This window comes from Octopus bimaculoides, chromosome 14 (genome assembly GCF_046866305.1).
Source record: "Octopus bimaculoides isolate indiv1 chromosome 14, ASM4686630v1, whole genome shotgun sequence".
In the NCBI taxonomy this organism is placed as follows: domain Eukaryota; kingdom Metazoa; phylum Mollusca; class Cephalopoda; order Octopoda; family Octopodidae; genus Octopus; species Octopus bimaculoides.
This window is the reverse complement of record NC_142941.1, coordinates 55,617,615-55,643,947: the sequence shown is the minus strand read 5'-3', so window position 1 is coordinate 55,643,947 and position 26,333 is coordinate 55,617,615. Positions and strand designations below refer to the sequence as shown.

Sequence of the window (26,333 nt, the reverse complement as noted above, 5' to 3'; positions counted from 1 at the left end):
GTGTACTGGGGTCGATGTAATTGACTATACTTCTCCCCTAAATTTCAGGCCTTGTGCCTATAATAGAAAGGATTATCATCATCATTATTATTATTGTTATCATTATTATTATTTATTATTATTTTTTTTTTTTTGATGATATATGCTGTATTTCTATCTGAGGAATACACAGGTTGGAATTGAACAAATGTTTCTAATTCATTTATCTTTGATTTCAGTCGTTCCCATTCAGTGTTCAGTGTGACCATCCATACAAAGGATACAACAATTACTGGTGAAGAGTTGTTAAAGACAGGAAAACTGTATTTGGTAAGTGTCCTGTTTCTGGTCAGATGGCATTTGTCTCTTTTTTTTTTTTTTTTTTTTTTTTTTAACCTTTATTAACCCTTTTGATACCAACCTGGCTGAAACCGCCTCTGGCTCTGAGTACTAATGTCTTGTTTTCATAGGTTTTGAATTAAAATCTTCCACCAAACCTTAGTCACAATTTATGTTCCTAACACTAGCTTTATGATAACTAAGTTTGCTTTGTTATACATATTGAACTTAAGTACTAATTCTTTCTGTTCTTAAAATTCAGGTTGATTTGGCCGGCAGTGAAAACATAGGACGTTCTGGTGCTGTTGACAAACGTGCTCGGGAAGCAGGTAAAAATTATAAAATTAATTTAACCCTTTTGACCTTTTGGTACCAACACCTTTCTCGGGCTGCCTCTTCTCTGATATTGACTTCCTGTTTAAAGCAATCTAAATTAAAACTTTCTGTTAAGATTTCGTGTTCCAACATTTTAATAATAGCAAAGTTATTTTACTAAATCTTTCATTATTTTCAAGATTAACACAATGATGGTCTCAGATTGGAACCTGGTGCAGCCATCTGGTTCGCCAGTCCTCAGTCAAATCGTCCGACCCATGCCAGCATGGAAAGCGGACGTTAGACGATGATGATGATGATGATGACTATCAAAAGGGTTCAAAAGAAAAAAATTATCAATTTTATATTCTTTTACTTGTTTCAGTCATTTTGACTGCGGCCATGCTGGAGCACTGCATTTAGTCGAGCAAATTGACCCCAGGACTTATTCTTTGTAAGCCTAGTACTTATTCTTTTGGTCTCTTTTGGTGAATAAAACAAGGATCTGTCATCCAGTTTTATATTTAAGAGATGAGGAATTATGTACATTATTTACATTTGACGGATATTTGTCCTCATCTTGTTTGTTGTTAATGTTTCGGCTGATATACCCTCCAGCCTTCCTCTGGTGTCTTGGGGAAATTTCGAATCTGGGTTCTCATTCCCAAGGTATTTTTCGATGTTATCATCATCATCATCGTTTAACGTCCGCTTTCCATGCTAGCATGGGTTGGACGATTTGACTGAGGACTGGTGAAACCGGATGGCAACACCAGGCTCCAGTCTGATTTGGCAGAGTTTCTACAGCTGGATGCCCTTCCTAACGCCAACCACTCAGAGAGTGTAGTGGGTGCTTTTACGTGTCACCCGCACGAAAACGGCCACGCTCGAAATGGTGTCTTTTATGTGCCACCCGCACAAGCCAGTCCAGGGGCACTGGCAACGATCTCGCTCGAAAATCCTTCGAAAAATACCTTAGGAATGAGAACAGAGGTTCAAAATTTCCTCAAGACACCTGATGAAGGCTGGAGGTTGTGTTAACAACAAACAAGATGAGGACAAATATCCGCCAAATGTAGACAATGAGGGATCAGTCACATTTCGGGATCAGTTTTATTGATAATACTCTCATTTGGATCCTGGCTCAATGGACTTGTTAGAGGTGCAAAGAATTATCTAAGTTCTGATTGCAAAAATCTGACTAAGACTGATTTTGACCTAGTTTATCTACTCCTGAAAATCAATGTCAGATGAGTTCCAATCAACTGTTGTAGCCTTCCCTTAGAAGTTGTGGCCTTCTGTTAATGTTAGAAATTGGGATCATTTTTCTTGAGAAAATATGTTTGTTATTGTTTTTGTTGCTGTAGTGGAGATGGGTTGTGGTGGTGGTGGTGCTGGAGGTTAGAAATAGTGTTTATTATTTTCTTATCCAGGTAACATCAACCAGAGTCTGTTAACCCTTGGACGAGTCATTACAGCCCTTGTAGAACATGCTCCTCATGTTCCTTACAGGTAAGGTTTTTTTTGTTCAAGTAATTTTCTAACCTATCTTGACTCTACCTGTTATTAATTAGTTGTTCATTTAGATTCAGGAGTTGCTAGGAACACATTGTTAATCTCTTGTTTCACAATATGTCAAAGCATGATTTACTGTTTTACATCCCACCCTCTTCATTTCAAATATCGAAATGTCTTCATCTCTGAGGATGAGCTAAATATCCAAAAAATAACCATCAGGTATTATTCCCCACCACTTTGAACACTTAAACTGTTGTCATGTAGGCAGACTGAGCCCTATGGAGTAGAGATCCCTTACTTGAAAATCTGGAAAAGGTTAGTGTAATGAAGGGCATACTCATCCAACCCATGTAACCATGAAAAAACAGATGTAAAACAAAGTTTGTATTCATACAAGAAATGATGTGTACGTGTACATGCTAACACACACGCACATTCATCCACCAATTACAATAATATTTGTAGAAGCTTATTTATTTCTCTCTGTTCTCTTACAGAGAGAGCAAACTAACAAGACTGCTGCAAGATTCTTTAGGGGGTAAAACAAAAACATGCATCATAGCTACAATTGCACCATCCCTCTGTAACGTTGAGGTAAGTTATTCCTTTTTTCAGTTTCACTGCGAATGTGTGTGTATATATATATATATAAAAGCATGTTTCTTTTCTTTGTCTAAAATAAAAATCTTTAGTTTCTTTTACCTGTTTTAGCCTGTCATTTGTGGCTTTGCTGGGGCATATTTCATTATCTTTAATTTGTTTTTTTTCTCAAACATGTTCATCATTGATCATTAAAAAAAAATTCAGTTTTTTAGTAATTTTTGCTGCCAGAATTATTTTGATTCTTCAGGTTTTAAATTGTATATTGTAGGAAACTCTAAGCACATTGGACTATGCCCATAGGGCCAAAAACATTCAGAACAGACCTGAAATTAATCAGAAACTAACAAAGAAAGCTCTCCTTAAAGTAAGTATGAACCAACATTTTCTATTATATGCATATACTTCCGTCACCAGACATCTCTCACTCTTCCCTCATTCTACATTTACCTTCTCCCTTCACACTTTTGCAGTCTGTCCACCCATACATCATCTTCTTTTCTCACATCTGTCTCCTCTCTACTACTATTCTGTTGCTCTTCAAACCCACGCTGCCAGTCAGCACATACTCTCTCTGACTTTCCCTCAAACTTGTGTATCACCAATAACATCCTCAATATTGATCCACCAGTTACTACAATCAGCCCTTTAATCCTACCTAATCTCTGATCATCGTTTCCCTTATCTTTCTTCCCACTCATATTTATCATTGCCCCTATCCTCTCAACCTTTGTTCATCAAATCCATACCAAGATAGAATGCAGCATTAAAAGATCACACACACACACAGATGTATAAATGGTGCTTGTCAGTTTCAAAATATGTTTTATTACAATATTTACATTTCATCTGAGGGAGAAATTGTTTTTTAATTTTCCTTTTTTTTTTTGATAAAGAAACTATGACTGTTGTCATAGAAGAGGTTAGCTCTCAAATGTCAACCTGCTTCTAATTATCTGATACTCTGTCTGAAGTATTTCTAATAGGGGATATCTCTTACGTGTTTCTCCTACAGGTACAATTTTGTAACTCTTGTTGGCACATGGCTCAGTGGTTAGAGCATCAGGCTTACAATCATGAGGTAGTGAGTTTGATTCCTGGACTGGGCTGTGTGTTGTGTTCTTGAGCAAGATACTTTACTCCATGTTGCTCCAGTTCACTCAGCTGTAGAAATGAGTTGTGATGTCACTTGTGCCAAGCTGTATTGGTCCCTTTGCCTTTTCCTTAGATAGCATCAGTGGTGCAGAGAAGGGAGGCTGGTATACATGGTCAACTGTTGGACTTGTGCCTCGGAGTGGGCCTTTCTAGGTGCAATCCCATGGTTATTCATGATCAAAAGGAGTCTTTACCTTATGTGCACTAATGCATTCATAAGGTGTTGCATTCTTTCCTTCTCCAGTTTATTTGTTAGTAATGATGGGAATTTCTTTTACTACAGGAGTACACCAATGAGATTGAAACGCTAAAGAAAGATTTGCTTGCAGCTCGAGAGAAAAACGGCATATTCTTGGCTGAAGAAAACTACAAGTATGTGGCTTTAACTTCCATTTCGGCATCTTTTAAATATTTTTTCCTTTCTTTTTTTTTTTTTTTTTTGAAATCTCTTTATACTTCCATTTTGCAAATGATCAACATGTCACAGTAAATAGCAGACAAAACACATCAATGAAGTCTAAACAATGCCATGTCTCTCTCAGAGCATCATGCTATTTTATGTAACTCCGAGGTTTTTGATCATTTACATGCTGTGTGTGTGTGGTATGTGTCTGGAGCGTCAACATAGCTTGTATTTATGGTGGGACACTGATGAGGTGAAATGTATGATTGCATACTGTTTCTACTTTTGTTACGTAATTATTTTGGCATATAGTTGAAACACGTGTATGTCCTATAAAGCTTATTTTTGTTTCTATTATTTGGCTCATATTCTGCACTCTAACCTGTCCAGAATATGATGGTCCACATTGTATAATGCTGGATTCTGGAGTGGGTTGTGGTGTCTACTATTGAGCCTGATTTTGCTTATGTATTTTATTGTACCTCATTTTATTGGTGTTTGTGTATAGATATATAAATCTTTCTCTCTCTATCTATCTATATATACATACATATGTAGTTGACCCAGAAGTATGAAATGCAAAATTACTACTGGCAAGACTAATTAAGAATGTAGAAAGTGAAAATTAATTAGCGTAAACCATTTAGTCTGGTGCTTTACTATTTGTATAATTTTTCCATTATGTAAAAGGAAATAGCAGTAATATTTCTAAGCAAGAATAGAATATTGAAGATAAAATTTGATTATATTACCAAGGATTATCAAAAATACAAAGAACCCCCCCCCCCTCTCTTGTCTTGTGCGTCTCTTGGCTTTCTTTTTAATTTGATATCCTTTATAATCTGCAGTTCTATGGTTACAAAACTTGCTCAGCAAGATACAGTGGTGAAAGAAATGGAAGACCGAATTACAGCATTGGTAGAAGAGAAAGACAAGGTGAGTCCTTGCCTGTATTTATACTAATATTCCAGGAGCCTTTTGTTTCATCCTCTTCACCTGGCTGTTTTCTAAGGTAGTGGATTGGTACAAACATTAACCCTTTCAGTACCAACCAGCCCTTGAGTACCAACTCTTGGCTCTGTTGTAATACAAACTTCTTGTTTTACTGTGATCTAAATTAAAATCTTCCATTAAAATTTCAAGTTACTTTATTCCAAATACCAACTTAATAACGACAGTTATGTTATTGTGTTTTGCATTATTTTCAAAATTAATTGAAAGAAAAGCAGTTTTAATTTCAAGAAAAATATCGCAATGAAAAAGTTAAGTGTTAGACAGAATTGTTTGTGCTGTTTAGTTACAGATATTTGTGTTCTGAATTTGAATCTTACTGTGGTCAACTTGTCTTCTTATCCTTCCAGTGTTGATTAAAAAAAAAAAAGTTCCAGTCAAGTGCAGAGCTTGAATTAACCATTGTGTTACCATATTTTTTGCTAAAATATGCTTTCTTTGTTTCAATTAATTTTGAAAATAATGAAGAATTTATGAAAGTAACTTTGTCAATATTGAGCTGGTTTTTTGGAACAAAAGTTAACTTGAAATTTTGGAGGAAAGTTTTAACTGAGATCATTCTAAATGAGGAAATTTGTATTATAGAACTATGGACGTTTTTGGTCAAGTTGCCATCAAAAGGTTTTATTATTACCATAAGACCATCTCGAATGTGAATGATGTTTTAATATGATTAAAACTACCTTTGTGTTTATTAAAAGAAATTCTTGTAGTGTTTATGATCAACTTGAACGGAACACGTAGCCTGTGAGTTGCTACAGATGATGGCTATTTACTGCTAGCTGTTGTTAGGAACTTTTTTATATTTAGTTCAATATCAACTTGGTTTTTATTTTTCCTATACGCAGATACAAGAACTGTTTGAGAAGGTTGATCGCCAGTTGGAAGATACAACAGAAACCTTGAATGTCACACAGAACCAATTAAGTGACACCATGCGCAACCTTACAAACAAAAGTAATGAATGTGACGAACAGAAGTTCCTGGTGACGGAACACATGAAGACTGAATCCGAGCTCTATTCTCGTGCTGAGAAGGTAGACGATACCATTTTTTTTCTTTTCTTTTCAACAACTTGTTCTGATTTTCTTTGAGAAGTTGATAACTCTCACTTGCGATAAAATATTCTTTCTTAGTCTGAGCGGAAAGAGAAATGTATGTGGCATCATTGTAGTTCATGGAAGACACTGAAAGAATTTACTTGTAATTTCCAAGAATTGACACAGGACGACTCATACACTCTCTCTTTCTATCTCTGTGCCTCTCTAGTTTTTTCTCTCTTCTATCTAACAAAAAAATTATTTGGTATTTGTTCTACTGCTTAACTGATTTTACCATCCATGTGCTGAATAAGAATAATAGCAAAGTTGTAAGAGTTGCTATGAACTGGAGAAGCTTGCTTCCAAACCATGTAGATTCAGGTTCGGTCCCATTGCATGGCATCTTGAACAAGTCTCTTTTACTATAGCCCTTGGTCAATCAAAGCTTTGAGAGTGGATTTGGTAGATGTAAACTGAAAAAAAGCTCATTGGTCATTTACATGTGTGAGTATATGTGTCCTATATGTGTGCGATAGTTGTAAATGAGTGCCAGTCATACAACTGAAGTTGTTTTCAGTCTAATGTGGAAACCATATCTGGCCTATGATGACTTATTATCTTACTTGGAAGCAAGTGAGGGCTGGCAGCAAGTGAGAGCATCCAGCCATAGAAAAATCTGCCTCAACAACTTCTGTCTGGTCTATGGAAGCATGGAAAAGTGGGTATTAAATTGATGTTGATGATAATGATGACTAAAGACATCACTGGGATACTGCCATGTGTTGCTTGCTCGTTTCTATTTTATCAAGAGGAGAGAGAGAGAGATAAACAGATGGTGATAATGTGTTTAGTAGGAACAGAAAACGAAGGAAAAAAAAACATAAGGTGTGTGGGGAGGGGGTGATGTTTTGCTTTTTATTTCCTCTCGTTTCGGTTTTTTTACCTATTACTTTCTCACTCCATTTCCAATTGCAACAATATTGCAGCTGTTAACCACAGCAGATGACTCCACATCGGATGTGTATGGCCTGCATGCGAAGCTGGACCGCAAGAAGAAGGTAGAGAGCTGCAACAGCAAACAGATGACGGATTTCCAGCAAAAGTTCCAAGCTTCTGTTGAAGGCATGCACCAAATCACTGACGATATGATGGGTGTTGTATCTAAATTCCATGATAACAACACTGCTCAGCTGAGTAAGTCGCATTTTAGCATTGCATAAGTCTTTCTCACTCAACTTGCCCATATCTTCACGCCATCCCCTCTCTCCTTGCCACAACTTCGCGACACCCCTCTCCTCGCCACGAACTTGTGACACCCCTCTCCTCACCACGACTTTGTGACACCCCTCTCCTCGCCACGACTTTGTAACCACCTCGCCACGACCTTGTGACACCCCTTTCCTCACCACGACTTTGTAACCACCTCCTCGCCACGACCTTGTGACACCCCTCTCCTCGCTACAACCTCGTGATCCCCTCTCCTCGCCACAACCTTGTGACTCCCCTCTCCTCGCTACAACCTCGTGATCCCCCTCTCCTCGCCACAACCTTGTGACTCCCCTCTCCTCGCTACAACTTCGTGATCCCCTCTCCTTACCACGACCTCGTGATCCCCTCTTCTCACTACGACCTCGTGATCCCCTCTTCTCACTACGACCTCGTGACTCCCCTCTCCTCACTATGACCTCACAACTCCCTCTCACCACAACCTTGTGACCCTTTCTTGCCATGACCTTGCCACAGCCTCCCACCTCCATCTTCTCGCCACGGCCTTGCGATTCTCCCCTCTCCTCATCATGACCTTCTCAACATGGAAGGTGGACCTTAAAAGAAAATATTGATACTGAATTTGCAGTCAGACAGGCAGCAAAATGCCAAATAGTTATATTCTTCTGAAGCCATGAAGATTCATTCCACTTATAACTGCTTTTCTTATTGTTCTTTTAGATGGTCTACAAGAAGTTCTGAAGACCCATTCTGGCAGCATGTTAAAGTCCTGGTTCAATGTGGTAGAAAATGTGAAGAAACACACTGACCAAATGAAATCTACTAAACGGAACGAGTTTGAAGAGACAAACAGCTTTTTGAAAGAGACTACAACTGAAGTCACAAAGATGCAGGTATGGTGTTTGCTCAAGAAACAGTAAAAGATTTTTTATTCCAGAAAAATTTGTGGCTGTGTGGTTGAGTAGCTTGCATACCAACCACATGGTTCCAGGTTCAGTCCCTTTCATCATCTTGGGTTCGATAAAATAAAATACCTGTCAAGTACTGGGGTCAGTATCATCATCCAGTGTTTTAAATCTGGGTTTTGTCTCCATTAACAGGGGTGGCCAGATCTACCTCAATGCCATAGCAACCGAGCTGGGCAGGTGCAGCCCACCCCAACCTTTGGGCTGGCTGGTGCCCATTTTCCTTTGCTAATATGAGGCTTTTTTGGAGCTGGATTTTCTACGGGGAGCATGCCCTTGCTTACCCCCAACCTCAGTTTCTAAACATGAGTGGTCTCAAGACCAAGGCCTCTAGCACGATTTTTAAGAAATGTGATGGAAAACTAGCTCAGGAAGGCAGGGATGCTACTCCCTGAGACCCCTTTTGGAGCCCCCCCCCCCATATATTCAACTAATTCCCTTCCACTAGAATTGCTGACCATGTGCCAAATTTGAAATAATTATTTTGTTTTTGTTGTTCATTAGGAAAACAGCGTTGACCACTTGAAAGCTATTGATTCCGAACTAGTGTCCAGTCTGCAGTCACAGATGAACGCTTTCCAGTTGATACAGACGCTGAGGTTGCAGCTTAAGCAGCAGTTGGAGAAGCAGGTGAGATAGATATTTTCTTTAACTTTATAGCTTTTAAACTGGCCATTTCGGTACCACAGCATTTCTACCTACCAGATTGTACTTGCAAACTATTTGGTTAATCTGCATTTAACCATCCATGTAATTTTGGGTTGACCAATACCTCTTGAGTTGAATTTGGTAGCGGGGGTGGGGGTCCAGAATCCAGTTGTACATGTGCATTTGTCTTGCTTTTATGTTTGCACTATTATAAAATGCAATGTGGCTGTTCATGCTGAAGGTGGTGCTCCAGCATGACTGAGTCTAATGACTGATGCAAGAATGGTGAAAGAGTAGTCTGAAGTGGGTGAGTAATGCCTGTGACTTATGCAAGACCTACAAGACTTTATTGGAAGAATGAAGATATCTTTGGGTTGGAATGCTTGCAGGAGAGTGCACTGTGCTAAAAGCCACTACAATGTAATGGTGGCAGTGGTGGTGGTAGTAAACTGTGCATTAGTTTAAATCTTACATCCAAGAAACCTGGCCTCAATGCTTGCAACAGATTGCATGGTGCTAAAGGTACCCAATGACCTGGTGGTGGTGGTGATGTTAAGTTGGGTATTGGATTAAGTCTTACACTGCAGAACAAACACAATCTATCCGAACAGGTTCCCATAACATTTCTGTTTCCTGTTTCACTGATAAGACTTGGGGTGGTACAAGGCTATGGTAAAAGACACAGAAGGTACTACAGAATAGGATTGAACCGAGACCCACTATGTTGCAAAATAAATCTTGTCAGTACTTAGTCACCTCTAACCATAATGGAATAGATATGGATGTGGAGTTGTTAAAGTAAGCAGCAACTGGGAATCATTTGAGATAGCTGTAGGCTTTGGTCTATGGCAGGGGTTTTCAAACTTTTTGACTTGCGGACCCCTTTATATTTCAGGCTTTACCCCCTTATAAACGCTTATGAAATTTATACATAAATATTTGCTTAAAATAACATGTTTTTACATTTATTTATTTATTTAACAGTATTTAACAAATAGGTTTATTGTCAATTAAAAGATTTCGATTAAAAAACATATATAAAATCAAATTGCCCATAAAAAATATTTGCTGCCTACGGGCCCCTGTCTTGTCCTTGCAGACACCCTGTGGTCCACGGACCACAGTTTGAAAACCCCTGGTCTATGGGATGTGAGGACTCGCCTTGGTTTTACTCTGTTCCTACTCCTGTCCGTTTTACTTTTGTCAGTGAAGCAAATTTATGTTACATTCCTGTCTGAAGAGCTGGTGGTTCAGCAGATTGGTTATGAGTCTTTCTAAATTTCAGCTATTTTAAGTCTTAGAATTTTTATTTATTTATTTGTTTATTCGTTTTTCATTGTAGAAATCTGAACTTGAGCAATTCATACAGCAGCTGTCTAAAGGATTAACAGCACAACTGTCCTCACTCTCAGCACTTGTCACTGACCACGTTAACTGGCAGCAGGACCAGATTCAACAGATGCAACAGAATATTGAAGAATCCACTTCCTGTAATTCGAATCTTGAAAAAGTAAGTGATGCCATGTTAGTTTATACATTATTCTCAATCTTGAATATTATTTTCCAATTAGTGATTTTCGTTTCAATTAATTTTTTTAATTAATGAAGAATTTAGTAAAATAGCTTTGTCATTATTAATCTGATGTTTGGAATTTAAATCAACACATTTCCATGGTAGGCACAAGGCCTGAAAATTTGTGGCAGGTGTTAGTTGATTGCATTGATTCCAGTATGCCACTGGTATTTATTTCATGGACCCTTCCACTGAAATACTGTTGTTTTAAAATATTTGAGTTTGCCTTGACTTAAAATTTCCGTTTTCTTTTATTCCTAGTATTTAACTCAAGCAATGGATTGTATCAAGTTGGCACAGAAAGAAAGAGAGAATTCCTCAGGTGTGAATGAAAGAGTAAGTATTGATATTTTCTTAGCATATTTTATTTCTTTCGGAATTAAAAAAAAATATTTTTGTATTTCCATTTATACATGCATCCTATACGTGTGTTTGTCCATGTCTGTCATTTTAATAAATAATCCTCGAATGATAAATGTGTTTTGTATTTCTTATTACAGATTAGCAAGTTAGTCACTGCTCAGAAGGAGAACAAGAGGTTTGAGAATCTACAAAGGTAAGGATTAAAGGTTTTTTTTGATTATTTCTAAAATAAAAGGTTGACTGCTTGAAATTGGGCTCAGTGCCTCGATAGAAATATTTGCTAAACCAGATTAGTTCTTTGTCCAAGTCATATTTTTGTTAAGATAAGTCAGGTTTTTGTTACAATTTAATATTTACTTCACTTAGGGCAGCACGCTGTCAGAATCATTAGCATGTCAGGCAAAATGCTTCTTAGCATTTCGTCCATCTTTACGATCTAAGTTCAACTTTCACTGAGGTCAACTTTGCCTTTCATCTTGTCAGAGTCAACAAAATATGTACCAATTAAGCAATGAGGTCAATGTAATTGACTTACTCCGCCCTCAGAATTGCTGGCCTTGTGGCAAAATTTGAAATCAATATTGATTTCACTTGCTTACCATTACCTAGTTGACGTTTGATCCTTCTGTGACCATATTACTAATGGATACACTTGTTGTCATCTTTAATGTCAACTTTTCCATGCTTGTGTGCATACACAGACACGCACATACAACTAGCTTCTTCCAGTTTCTGTCTGTCAAATCCACTCACGAGGTTTTGATTGGCTTGTGAGTATAGTACAACACACAGAGATGGAGACCAGCTTGACTTTTATAATGTAAAATTATCATCATCAATGATCAGTTGTCTTGATTTATTATTAGGTATTTCAATTGTGAAGCCCCAGCACTCATCAGGTTTTCTGGAATCTTTCTCTGTCACTGTTCAGTTATCTTCTATTGCATGCACTCATTTTCTTAGAAATAATTAAATAAATTAAACTTTCAGAAAACATTAATTTGAAATTCTATGCCAATGGCACAGTAATTATTTTTATTTATTATTTCTTTTATAGTGAAATAAAAGCAAGCCAGGAATATATTGGCCAACAATCAGATGAGGTTTTGGGACATACTAAACTTGGAATTGATTCCTGTATTGAAACTGTGCAAAAGGTACATACTGGCTCTGTTTTTGTAATAATATAACCCTAAAATTTTTTTTGTTTTGAAAGAGAGAGAGAGAGAGAGACTATTACTTGTTGCAAAATTTAAAAAAAATAGTCATACTAGTTAACCTTTTTCTTACCATATTTCTATGAGGAATTTCATAAAATTAATTTTGTTATTGTTTGGAACAAAATAAATATGAAATTTGATAAAAGATTTTTTTTTTTCCAGATCACTGTAAACATTTGTGTCATATTACGTAGGGTATTCTCAAGCAGATTGGTAGCAAAAGGGTTAAACATGTACCCTGGCATGGCCATGAGGTACTGGCTAAATTTATTGATGGAATAAAAGAATTTGTTTCTTCACAGGTTGAAAATGAAGTTGATGATGCTCAACAGAAGTGCACCACAACAAAAACTGCATTTAATGAGCACTTCCAGAAAGCCTCACAGGTTAGGCATCTTCTTTTTTTTATTGAATTTTCCTCCCTCTTCAGTCATGTATTCAAATGTAATTACTGTTGTTCCACCTTTGAGGTGACATGTAGTTTATGTTACCAAGAGTCATTGAAGTGTTTTGTAATGTGAATCAAAGTCCTTCATTATAGAGTAAAAGAGAATAGGACATATATGTATGTGTGCTGGTGTGACTGGTGTGAAGTGTTTCAAACATTACACTGGTTTATTATATTAGAATACAGTTTATACATAAAGGTAAATGACAGGTCGTCTTTTTTTATTTTTATTTCTTTTTTTTCAGGCAATGTATATATAAGGCTACATTATTCTAATGTGTCCGTTTTTGCTTTTAAACTGACACAGTAATTTGGGGCAAGTAAGCTCCCTTGATGCCTTCATGTTCAGGAACGATATTATTTCAGTTGCTATCTCTTGTGACAAGGTGACAGGGTATAGAAAGCAATTGGCACTGATGTTCAAACCTGTTTTTTTTCTACAAACTCTTTCTCCAAGAACTTTGATATTCTATGTAACACTTCTAGTGGTGTTTTTATTTTTAAATATGAATATTTTCAAATCCTAGGCTTTTAAGCAAAAACCAAAACTTCTCAATACCTGTTTTCTTGCATTTATAAATTGACATGTTCTATTCACTACTAACAATGTTTCTACTCTCGTCTTCTTTTTACTTCCTAGAATTGGGATGATTGCTTGTCAGTTGTTAGTGAGAAACTGAGTTCTTATCAGACAGACGCTAATACCAGCATAAATGTTTTGATAAACCAAACAGAGGTAAAAACAATGTTTTTGATAACATTTTGAAAAAAATTATCTTGATGCTGATTTCTTGAGAACGTATCTTTTCGTGACTGTATTTCTGTAAATATGAGAAATATATTGAGCCTTTAATATGAATTCGTTTCCTTTATACTTTTTAGAAATTAGACTCAATAACTGTGTCTGCCATGGAAGAAGCCACTGCTTTAACAGAGGGATCTAATGAGTCAACATCAACACATCTGAAGAGTCTACTCGAATGTGGAAAATCTCAGTTTGAGAACATGTCACAAGATGTTGAAATATTGAAAGTAAAGTTGACCTCTCAACAAAATGATGTGGATAGTTTCACCGCTGAGTTTGCTCACGATTCACCTACAGGTATGTTGAGTTGCATTAAATGAACTTATAAAAAAATAAACACATAAATGTATGTTTTCTTGTTTGATGTCATGTCATGTGATCCTTATAGTTTAGTTAAATAGCCATTTGCCATGAGTACTTATGTATGATGTAGCTTAACCCTTTAGCATTCAAACTGGCCATATCTACCTAAATAGTCTACCTGTTTTATGTTCAGAGTAGCTAGATCTGGCCTCTCACACCTACCCAACAATGTCCTAAAAATAAGCAATCGCATAATGAGAGTCTCAGAGCTGCAAGATGATGCATGATTAATTCCAAACAATGTGAATAAATAAGCAGGACGTTTGACAATAATCTGAATGCTAAAGGGTTAACATGGAATGGAATTTTGAGACTTGGCCATCACATATACACCCTGTACTCAAAACCTACTCTATGGTACAAGTGTGAACCATGAGTTAGAAAGTTGTGTGCGTTAACCAGTGACTAACAAAGTACTGCTGACAAGGTCTAGAAATGACAATCTCCTTGCAAATTGACAACATAGATACTTCCTCATGGTTCTAAATGTTTGTGTATTTTCTTTTTATTTCTTTTCTCTCAGGTGAAACACCAAAACGTCGTCAGTTTAGTTATCCAAATGATCTACCTCAAACTGAAGATCATGATGAATTAATTACACAATTCAGGAGGAGCAGAAAAGATCAGTATTTGGTGGTAGAAAAAAGCAGTGTGGAAAACACACCTGTAACAGTGAAAAGCAATAAGAGCTGCACACCTTCACAGGTAGGTGTTTTTTATTCATTTCTAATTAAATGTAGTATAGGTGCAGGCATGGCTGTGTGGTTTAAGAAGTTTGCTTCCCAGCCATGTGGTTTTGGGTTTATTCCCATTGCATGGGAATAATGCCAGTGTCTAGTGCTATATCCATGGACTGACCAAATACTTGTGAATGGATTTGGTGCATGGAAACTGAAGCCCATTGTGTTTGTGTGTGTTGTAAATGAGTGTCACTGTCATATAAGTGGTGTCCTTTATTTTCTTGTCTTCTGTAAAAAACAAAAACAAAAAAACAAAACTGTTAGGTCCAAAACTATTACCTTGCTTGGAAACAGCTGAGGGTTGGCAACAAGAAGGCCATCCAGGTGTTGATCTGCTTCACCAAATTCCATCTGATACAAGCAAGCAAAAAAAAAAAAGGCATGTTAAAACAATAATGATGGATTACTAATCTCTTTCTGGGATTTGGTGAATAAGATTCAAAGTATCTTTTATTTAATATATTGTTAAAAAAATATTTGCAGATATATACATATATATATATATATATATATATATATAATATGTATGTGTAATATCTATATATATATATATATATATTGTGAAATACTGTTCTTTTCTCTTTAGTTTGAGCTTGTGTTAATGTTTTGCTGATAAGTGTCTAATAAGACCGAAACATGTCCGGTTTCCACTGTACTACTAAAGGTCATACCTGTTTTTCAGTGCAGTTTATATTTAATTTCCAGAATTCTCCTTTGCATGCCCTGATCTCAATCAGAATTACTTGTATACTGCTTTCCATTAAAACTTCATGCAGCAGGTGTCTCAGGGTATTTTTCCTCAGTTATTCTTAAATATCTTTCATTGTTTATCTTATTCTAAGGATTAAACAGTCCTATCAGACCTTAAAGGACCCTATCCATGAATGCGGCTGTGTGGTAAGTAGCTTGCTTACCAACCACATGGTTCCGGGTTCAGTCCCACTGCATGGCACCTTGGGCAAGTGTCTTCTACTATAGCCTCAGGCCGACCAAAGCCTTGTGAGTGGATTTGGTAGACAAAAATTGAAAGAAGCTTGTCCTATATATATATATATATATATATATATATATATATATATATGTGTGTGTGTGTGTTTGTGTGTCTGTTTGTTCCCCCAACATCGCTTGACAACCGATGCTGGTGTATTTACGTCACCGTAACTTAACGGTTCGGCAAAAGAGACCGATAGAATAAGTCCTGTGGTCAATTTGCTCGACTGAAGGCGGTGCTCCAGCATGGCTGCAGTCAAATGTCTGAAACAAGTAAAAGAGTAAGAGTCTTACAGAAATACTAATGATTCAAATCAAAAGGATTTTTTCGTTAGAAATATTTAATGTGAAATCTTAAGTATTTCAGCAAAACTCCAGTAAGATTAAAATTTCAGTGTGTGAGTGTGTATGTATCTTTAGTATTATTGCCCTATCTATGACAAAAGAATGTCACACTTGCACACATACATACACATATATCTTTTATATTTTCACGAATCACTTATGTTTCTGTATATTTGTCCAACCCATGCCAGCAGGGAAAACCGGCATTAAATGACAATGATAATGATTATGATGATCAGGCACTGGTACTTTTGGACTCAATTTTAAACCGTATTTGGTCATATGGTAGATTAATAATTTCCCTCCAAGAAGTTTTAAAATTCCAGTTAGGAACTGTTATGTAAAAATAAAAAGAATTAAACACTAGAATATGAGGAAGATTTGGCAAGAGAGACGTGCATGTGTGTGTGTTAACACTTCTTCTCTTCATTTACAACATCAATAATTTGTATATCGTACCAAAGACACAGGTGTGATTGCGTGGTTAATTTTGCTTCCCAAGTGCATTGTTCCAGGTTCAGTCCTACTGTATGACACTTGGGGCAAATATCTTTTGCTAATAGCACCAGGCTAACCAAATACTAAAAATGAACCCTACCGCTCTCAAAAGTTAATTCTTGTCTGGTACCAGATCGATCCTAAAATCTAATCAGTTCGTGCCAGTCATGAGGCCAAACATTCCTGAAGTTTCATCTGAATCGATCGAGCGGTTCTTGAGATAATCTTGTCCACAGACAAGCAAACACAACTGAAAACAATACCTCCGCCTTTGTTAAGGCGAAGGTAACAAGCTAAGTATGGTTGCCTTAGTTGACAGTATTATATAGTATAGTAATGCATTGTTGTGTGATAGCTGAATGTGTATTTTGGTGTCGGCAGTTTGTACGAAAAAGCATTTGCCAAATTATGGCTTTGTTAAAGTGAGTTTATACTGCTTACTTACTTGTGCTGTGTAGTGCAGTGTGCATGAGAGCAGCTGAATGCGTAGATTAAGTAGTAATCTGTGCAAGAGGTGTCAATGAACCTTTTGTCATATTTCTGTTTTACGGCTTTCCACCAGGTCTTTATTGATGCGGAGAATTCCGACAATGCTAGCGAGACTAGCTTCAGCTCGACCAGTTCCGATATCAGCAAAGTATGTGAGACATTGCTGTTTATTATTATTATTATTATTATTATTATTATCATTATTTTTCCATTCTGCTTTTTACTGCTTCTGTTTCATCATATTTATACACTTATAGATTCACTCACACCCCATCTTGCTTTCTATTACGTTTCACTTGCCTCTCTCACCTCTCCCTCCCGCGAGACTTTAATTGTTTTTGTTGTTGTTTAACCTAAGGTCTGTTGGATGAAGACTCACCTGTGCTTAAAGATCACCTACCTGTGACTAATTCTGTCTCTTATTTCAAGCAGTGTATTTAGGACTACATTATCCTGTGTATCTTCACATTTTTTTTTTTATGACAGTATATTCTTTGATGGCAACTCATGTGGTATTTCTAGTCTTGCAACTACGGAGAGACTCATAGTACCGGAAATGGTGGTGGGTCAAGATACCCTATGGGCATTGCATAAATGTAATTAAATTGTTGCTAAATTGATTTGGTACTCTCTGGAGAGGAGGTGAATATCTCTCCTGGATAGGGCATAGGTCAATTGCAGGTTGATTTTCCTGTGGTATGAATTGAACCTGGTACTGCAATAAACTAGTAAAAAAAAAACAAAAAAAAAACACTTGTGTCAATTCAATGATTGCTTCTGCTTATAACTGAGTCCTTCATTGAGCTAGATTTAACAAAACTAGCTCAATGAAGGATTCGCATGAAGGTAACTGAGCTGGATGTGTCCAAATTACTGACTCTGGCAACAGTGTTCAGCATTGGTGAACAGGATCACATCATGTAGTACAAATGTCATATTCTCATAAGTTTTGAAATAAAATCTGCCACCAAACCTTAGTCACAATTTATGTTCCTAACACTAGCTGAATGATAATTAAGTTATTTTACTAAATTCTTTGTTATATTTAAAATAATTGAGAGAAAAACAGAGCATCTCAAAATAAATATGGTAACGAAAGGGTTAAATTACAATGGAATACTCCGGAATCTTTTTCTTTTCTATTTCATTTGCCTTTTGCACATTCACTTGTTTCAGGTTTCATGTAATTTTGCTTATGTTGTTCAGTTATATGTTTGTTTAATTTTTTTTTTTTTTTACTAACTTTTTCTTTCCAACACCTGCTATCATCAAATTAAACAGTTCACATAACTTATATACACCAAGTCTTTCTCTTTCTTATTTTTCCACTTTTCTCTATTTCCATTTGAGAATCACTGGTGGTGGTGTTGGTGGTAATGGGTTGTAAAACACAACTGATGGTAACATCTTTGTGTGTGTGTGTTTGTGTCATGTATATATATATATATATATATATATACACGCTGAAAAATATCGTTATAGGTATAAACTTGCCATAAACAATTATAGAAAAATGGAGAAGAAAAAGATGTTGAATCAAAATTAAATTTAATACAAAATAGGATTAAATCTAATTTTGATTCAACATCTTTTGTCTCCTCCATTTTTCTATAGTTGTTTATGGTATATTTATGCCTATAACAATATTTTTCAACTACTATTTTCATATTCTTATTACTTGCTCTGGCTGTTTTTTTATGAATATGATGAATCTTTATTAGAAATCATTCTTTCTCTCTTTTTGGACCTCTCAAAAAGTTTGAACTTATTTTTTCCCCTCTATATATATATCATCATCATCATCGTTAAACGTCCACTTTCCATGCTAGCATGGGTTGGACGATTCGACTGAGGACTGGTGAAACCGGATGGCAACACCAGGCTCCAATCTAATTTGGCAGAGTTTCTACAGCTGGATGCCCTTCCTAACGCCAACCACTCAGAGAGTGTAGTGGGTGCTTTTACGTGTCACCCGCACGAAAACGGCCACGCTCAAAATGGTGTCTTTTATGTGCCACCCGCACAAGCCAGTCCAGGGGCACTGGCAACGATCTCACTCGAAAATCCTACGGGAGCCAGTCAGGCAGTACTGGCAACGGCCACGCTCAAAATGGTGCATCTCATGTGCCACCCGCACAAGAGCCAGTCCGGGGGCACTGGCAACGATCTTACTTGGCTTGCTGGGTCTTCTCACGCACAGCACATTTCCAAAGGTCTCGGTCAGTAGTCATCGCCTCGGTGAGGCCCAATGTACGAAGGTCTTGCCTCACCACCTCAGCCCAGGTCTTCCTGGGCCTACCTCTTCCACGGGTTCCCTCAACTGTTAGGGTGTGGCACTTTTTCACGCAGCTATCCTCATCCATTCTCACCACATGTCCATACCAGCGCAATCGTCTCTCTTGCACACCACAACTGATGCTTCTAATGTTCGCACTCACAGAAAGGGTGCTGAAAAGCTTCTGGCTTTGAGCAAAAGAAAATACAGGAGGATCAGTAAATTATGATTTTAATTCAACATATTCCCCTTTCAGATTCACACATTTATTGCAGTAGTCCTTCAGCTTTTCTAAGCCCTGTAAAAGAACTTGGAAGGTTGGGTTTCCAACCAGGTCTTTTGTAATACCTTTGAAGCCAGGATCTTTTCGGCACCTTCCATACACACACACTCACACCATCAATGTCTTTTGCATTTTTTTTTATTTGCTTATGAATTACAATTTCATATTTACAAAAGTCAATGTAAATTTTAGCTACCTTTGTAGCTATTTATAATTCTGAAAATGGTGGTTTCAAAGGCGTGATCTTAGAAAATACTAGTTGTGTTTGTGAGTATACGAGGACTGTTGCTTCTTTTATTACAGCATTCATCGATGGAAATGGTTGATAATTCACTGTCTTGACCATTCAATCACTTGTACACTGCCTATTAACCCATAAGCATTCAAACCGGCCAGATCTGGTCTCTCACCACAACCCTACAATGTCATTCTGTGTAATTCTACATCATTGGAGTCTCAAAGCTATGAGATAATGTATGATTAATTCAAAATGATGTGAATAAATAAACATTACATTTGACAGAATAATCTGGATATTAAAGGATTAACCTTCAACTCTAAAAAAAAAATATTTTAATAAAATTACTCTTAATTTGCACTAAACTTAATTAACCCTTTCGATACAAACCTGCCTAAGACCACCACAGGTTCTATGACAAACTTTATTGTTCTAAAGTGGTGTAAATTATAATCTTCCATCAACATTTTATGCTAATTTGTTCCTGACCCCAGCTTAATAATAATAAAGTTCTATATTTAAGAGATGAAGAATTATGTACATTGTTTACATTCGACGGATATTTGTCCTCAACTTGTTTGTTGTTAACACAACGTTTCGGCTGATATACTCTCCAGGCATCTTCAGGTGTCTTGGGGAAATTTCGAACCTAGGTTCTCATTCCTAAGACATATGGCCTAGTGGTTAAGAGCACGGGCTACTAACCCCAAGATTCAGAGTTCAATTCCAAACAGTGACCTGAACAATAATAATAATAACATCGAAGAATACCTTAGGAATGAGAACCCAGGTTCGAAATTTCCCCAAGACACCTGAAGAAGGCTGGAGAGTATATCAGCCAAAACATTGTGTTAAAAACAAACAAGATGGGGACAAATATCCGTCAATTGTAAATAATGTAGTTTAGATCTTAATTATAAAAAAACATGAAACCATTATTCTATGCTAATTTAATTAGTTTTGTCAAGCTCCCTTTTCAGTTTGTCAAATAGAAATTTTAATGTAATAAAATGTTTTAAAAGAAATTTAAAGTGCTTCACCCTGTATATCAAAAGATTATAAATATTTAAAAAAGACAAAAAAAAGACCCCAGATTTTACTGAACTCCATTCTCATTTCTCTTGTCTATATGTGGCTTGTTTTACTAATTTCAGATTTTGGAATCTAAAGAGAACCGTTCCCAGATGCCACCCCCACTTTCAGCGAAGAAAGGGAAGCGTTCAGTGAAAAGAACCGACTCAAGTGGTTCCCGTAGTCGGGTGCCTCTTCGGATGAATAACCAGTGATTCGATGTGGAATTATAATTTTGTGAAAATTAGGTTTTTTTTAATCGTTAGGCAGAGGCAGTGGCTATAATGTAGTTAAGTAAAATCTGGAGAGTATTTTTTTAATCTTTTACATTAAATTATTATTATTATAATTTTTTGCAAAGGATCTTTCTCGCCGTAAAATGGAGATGGTTGGAGGTGGGTGAAAAAAAAAAAAAAGGAAAAAGCAAGGAGAAGTTCTTGATAAGTCTACAGTGTTGTCAGGCTATTAAGGGCTTACTTTTGTTTCTTCATTTAATTAGATCTTTCTTTTTTCTCCCAGCTGTATCTCAACGTAATATTGTCATCTGCTGTAAAGGACGGTTCTCTTTACTCTCTAAACACACTGACTCAGTAAATGTAGAATAAGCGGGGAGATACAAATAGAAAGAAACAAACCAGTGGTGGTCTATTTCTTTACAGACTGTTTTACAAAATTGTTTTTTTTTTTTTTTTTGTGTTTTGGATTGTTTTTCTGCTTTGTCTCTCCCTGTGGCACAGTTTGGATCTGCTCTTTGCATTTATTTCTGAATCAGTGCAAATTTTTCTTTTTTTTTTCTTTCTTTTTTTTTTTGCTATTATGTGAGGGTAAGGAAAGAATACACACTGCCAATTCTAATTTTAAAATGAAATGGGAATTAAAAAAAAAATTAAACTGGAACAAATTTAATTTACAAACAAGAACCGCATCAACTGATTTTAACACGGGCAGAAAATACTCTGCTGTTTTTATTTTAAAAATGTTGAATTGTATATGTGCATTTTCAATTTTCAGAAGTGTGCTTACATTTCATATTCTGTTGTATAAATCATTACCATTTGATGTCTTTCTCTCTCTCTATCTCTCTCTCTCTCTCAACTCTGTCGTTCTGTTTGTCTAACTCTCTCTGTCTCTTTTACTCTCATCTTTTTGTTCTTCTCGCATTCAGTTTTCTACATTAACCTCTCTCACTCTCTCTCACACACACTTTCTTTCTCTCACATGCTCACACACCCTCTCTCTCTCTCTCTCTTGCTCTCAGCTTCTTAAAATCTTCTTTCCACATACATTGCAAACACATTTTCCATATATTTCTACTTCTCCCGTCTCTTCATTTACTACTACTACTTTCTTTAAATTCTGTTTTTCTATCCCTTTTTTCCCATTCCATTCATTCAATAAATCTCCACTTCAACATAATGTATTTTATATCTACACACACATGTACATATATATATATATTATGCACATACTGTTATACATACTCATCTACACACACACATTATTTCTCCTCTCCTCTGACTAACTTTAATAAATCACAAGCGATATTTTCTTTGTTAGTAATTGGTTTCTTCCCATTTATCGTAATAATACACTTCAAAATCTCCATTAATTGTTCTGACCTCTCTCGGTCACTGTTAATATTAATTTAACAACTAAAGCACTGAGCCGGCACACTTGTTAGCAAGCCAGGCAGAATGCTTTAGCAACATTACATCTGTCTTTATGTTCTGAGTTCAAATCCCACTGAGGTCGACTTTGCCTTTTGTCCTTTCAAGGTTGATAAAGTAAGTACCAGTTGAATACTGGGGTTGATGTAATTGACTTATCCTTCCCTTGAAATTACTGGCCTTGTGCCAACATTTGAAACCAATATTGATTTTAACTGGCCATATCCAGTCCAGATATTTTACCTGTTTTATGCTCAAACTGGTCAGGTCTGACCTCTCACACCTACCCTACAATAATGCATGACTAATTCAAAACAATGTGAATAAATAACCAATACTTTTGACAAAATAATGTTGAATACTAAGGGTTTAACAAACTCCTTAAGTAATTTGCTAATTAGCAACTTACTTTGTTGAATATTAATATTTTCACATCCAACCTCCTTTCTTTCTTTCCTGTTTCTCTTTTACTTTTTTAGAAGTAATTAATGATAATAAGAGGATTTCTTATCTAATATTTAAGGATATTAACTGAATTAATAACATTGTAGTTTCCTTTACTTTTCCACTGTTATTTAGAAAGGGTTGATTTGTTGCAGCATCCTATTTGTGCCTTATACTTATGATATAAGGTATATTGCCTCAGTCACTTGTCATCTCGGTGAGGCCCAGTGTCTGAAGATCGCTTCTCACCACTTCGTCCCACGTCTTCATGGGTCTACCTCTTCCACATGTTCCCTCCACAATTAGAGATCAACACTTCTTGAAGCAGCTGTTCTCATCCATACGCATCACATGACCATACCATACAAGATGCCTCTTATACCCAGTCTTCCTCTTAAGTCATTTACACTCTGTCATATGTGCACAACTCATATTACCCATCCAGCGGAGCATGCTTGCTTCATTTCTTTCAAGCCTTTGCATATCCTCTGTAGTCACAGCCCATGTTTCACTGCCATGTGGCATAGCTGTACGTACACAGGCTCCATACAGTCTGCCTTTCACTCAGAAGGAGAGGCGCTCTGTTACTAACAGAGACAACTGGAGCCTGGACAGCTCTCCAGTTGACCAGCTCCTGTCAAAACTGTCCAATCCATGCCAGCATGGAAAACGGACGTTAAACGATGGTGTTGATTGAGGTGAGCTCTGAATCTGGGATTTGATTTTTCATTCCTGGTTGAAGTTATTTCACTTGGCATATATACGTTGAATACCTTATGGAAAGGCATGAACGCCACATATTTGCTTCGCTTTTGTCTTCCCAAATTTAGTCTTTGTTTTTGTGCATCGTTAAAACGCGAATGGAGGAAAAGAGGCAACGAAAGAAAACTACTGAGATCGTTAGTTAACCAAAATTGCCGGTTCAGTTGGAGAAGGAATGAACGTTGCCACATTACAATTCATTTTTTCTATATGCTGAGGTATTATATTTAATTGTTGGAGAGGATGAAAGAAAATGAAAAAGAAAAAAAATCAATATTATTATTATTCCGCCTGATGAATTCTGTTAATGTTTCTAGAGACAGTCATGATTGCTGCTACATCTCATTATCATTTGTCTGTTAATAAAACATGGAGTTTTAATCAAAGCAATTTAATTGCTTAACTAAATTTTTCACTTTTAGAAAATCATAAACAATCTGTATGGAAGAAAAGTAAAGAACTTGTTATTTAAACAATTCAAATTTGATATGGTGCTTATTTCTTAAATGTAAACTTATTGCATTGTTAAATTATGAACTGAACAATTAAAAATTTTCTTTATCGTCTAAATGTCTTTCATCTTTGCTTATTAAAAGTTTCATAAAATTTAATCTCAAGCTAGAAGCAGTTCTGAGTGAGATCGTTGCCAGTGCCGCCCCTGGACTGGCTCTTGTGCAGGTGGCACGTAAAATACTCCATTTTGAGCGTGGCCGTTGCCAGTAAGACATTCGAGCGAGATCGTTGCCAGTGCCGCTGGACTGGCTCCTGTGCAGATGGCACGTAAAATACACCATTTTGAGCGTGGCCGTTGCCAGTAAGACATTCGAGCGAGATCGTTGCCAGTGCCCCTGGATTGGCTCCTGTGCAGGTGGCACGTAAAATACTCCATTTGGAGTGTGGCCGTTGCCAGTAAGACATTCGAGCGAGATCGTTGCCAGTGCCGCTGGACTGGCTCCTGTGCAGGTGGCACGTAAAATACACCATTTCGAGCATGGCCGTCGCCAGTACCCGCCTGACTGGCCCTCGTGCCGATAGCACATAAAAGCACCCACTACACTGAGTGGTTGGCGTTAGGAAGGGCATCCAGCTGTAGAAACTCTGCCAAATCAGATTGGAGCCTGGTGTCGCATTTGTAGCCCTCGCATGGTATCCACCTTTATGGAGTTTCTGCCGGACAGTTTTGGTTGATACAGGGTTGACAGTGGTTTAGTTCTAATGTTACTTTTGGTGCCATAATTTAATGGTTTTTAGACATAATGCTTTACATTATTCTGCAGTTTCCCTGTTTGAGCGTTGTCTTTCGTCTAGAATTTGTTATATCGCCAATAGAAAAAAAAAAAAAAAATAGCCAAAGAAAAAGTGGTATTCCCTTTATTTTGTCCGATTCCTGTATGTATACATACAAACCAGTTACTTGATTAACTATTTCAATTAATACAGAAAGCAGACATATATGCCCAACACAATACGATCCAAACAGTCTAATCTGAGATATAATACCACAAAGTAATCGATAAATATTTAGAAATCTGTCAAAATGTTTAGAGCTGTAATACGAGTCTGTGCGATCAAAGACTGGTAATTTGCTATCGCACAAGAGACACGGAATCAAGGTCAGATGGTGGCAGCATTTTAGCGATATCTTGAACCATGAGGCCGTAGTAACGCCAGCAGTAATTTGAAGGACTTGCGCAGGTACCTGTGATCCTCTAACTTGATAATCCACCTATTAATGATGAAATAATGGTAGATGTTAAATTGATGAATACCGACAAAGTCCCCAGGAACGTTGATATTGTTATTGAACTGGTTCAGAAAGGTGATACTGGGGTTTTTATCGACTGTATTTCGCAGTCGGGTCAAAGACGAAACTCTACAAGAGTGGAAAGATGACATTCTCGTTTCTTTCTTTAAAAAAAGAGTCAAAAGATGCGTGTGTTAACTACCGTGGGATCTCCCTATTGCCAATTGTTCGCTAAATCTTTGCAAGGATACTTCTCAATCGGGAGCTGGACCATGTAGTACCAGACATTCTCCGTAAGGCAATGTGGTTTCTTTGTTAGAAACCAGCTCCTTTTCCAGAGGAAGAATTCAAATAATTAAAAACAGAAGAGAACGCGGACACACGCATGCACGCGCGCGCACATACGAGAGGTACAGAGTTCCTTTCTCTGTAGTGGCTTGCTGGCCACGTTTTCCCCGTCTTACAAGGGTATCTTCACCAACTATTCTAAACTGTATTCACAGCTATTCTCCTGCGTCCGAGATTTCCTTAATTTCTAATATATATATTAAAACAAAAAGTTAAAATTCCAACGGCCCTACACTAAAAAGATTGAAACAGTCTAGTGGATGAGCTACAGGGATAGGCTGAGAAAACTACAACTCTACTCTTTGGAGCGAAGGCGTGACAGATACGCAAAAATATACATATGGAAAATCCTAGAAGGGCTAGTACCTAACTTTGGCATTGAGTGTTATACAAATGCCAGAACTGGCCGCCATTGCATTGTACCAAAGGTACCGTTTACTCCATCTAAATTCAGGACTAGGTATTGC

At 36.9% G+C, this 26,333-nt stretch overlaps 1 protein-coding gene across 2 annotated transcripts in view; it reads left to right on the top strand.

The window, feature by feature from the left end:
• The window catches only part of LOC106878569 (kinesin-like protein KIF11), a 30,505-nt gene extending 6,161 nt beyond the window's left edge, over nt 1–24,344 (top strand). Inside the window, exons 6-26 of one of the 2 annotated variants that reach the window (XM_014927813.3) lie at nt 219–309; nt 581–647; nt 2,067–2,145; nt 2,649–2,745; nt 3,023–3,118; nt 4,190–4,278; nt 5,158–5,245; nt 6,169–6,357; nt 7,347–7,554; nt 8,308–8,480; nt 9,057–9,182; nt 10,543–10,710; nt 11,035–11,109; nt 11,274–11,329; nt 12,194–12,293; nt 12,659–12,742; nt 13,445–13,540; nt 13,687–13,906; nt 14,496–14,677; nt 17,108–17,182; nt 20,985–24,344. In XM_014927813.3, coding sequence (XP_014783299.2) covers nt 219–309; nt 581–647; nt 2,067–2,145; nt 2,649–2,745; nt 3,023–3,118; nt 4,190–4,278; nt 5,158–5,245; nt 6,169–6,357; nt 7,347–7,554; nt 8,308–8,480; nt 9,057–9,182; nt 10,543–10,710; nt 11,035–11,109; nt 11,274–11,329; nt 12,194–12,293; nt 12,659–12,742; nt 13,445–13,540; nt 13,687–13,906; nt 14,496–14,677; nt 17,108–17,182; nt 20,985–21,116 — 2,491 coding nt within the window. In that variant the 3' untranslated portion in view covers nt 21,117–24,344. The remainder of the gene's footprint in view (nt 1–218; nt 310–580; nt 648–2,066; nt 2,146–2,648; nt 2,746–3,022; nt 3,119–4,189; nt 4,279–5,157; nt 5,246–6,168; nt 6,358–7,346; nt 7,555–8,307; nt 8,481–9,056; nt 9,183–10,542; nt 10,711–11,034; nt 11,110–11,273; nt 11,330–12,193; nt 12,294–12,658; nt 12,743–13,444; nt 13,541–13,686; nt 13,907–14,495; nt 14,678–17,107; nt 17,183–20,984) is intronic. The other variant, XM_089362995.1, reaches the window with a different exon arrangement.
• Nucleotides 24,345–26,333: the final 1,989 nt, after the last annotated feature.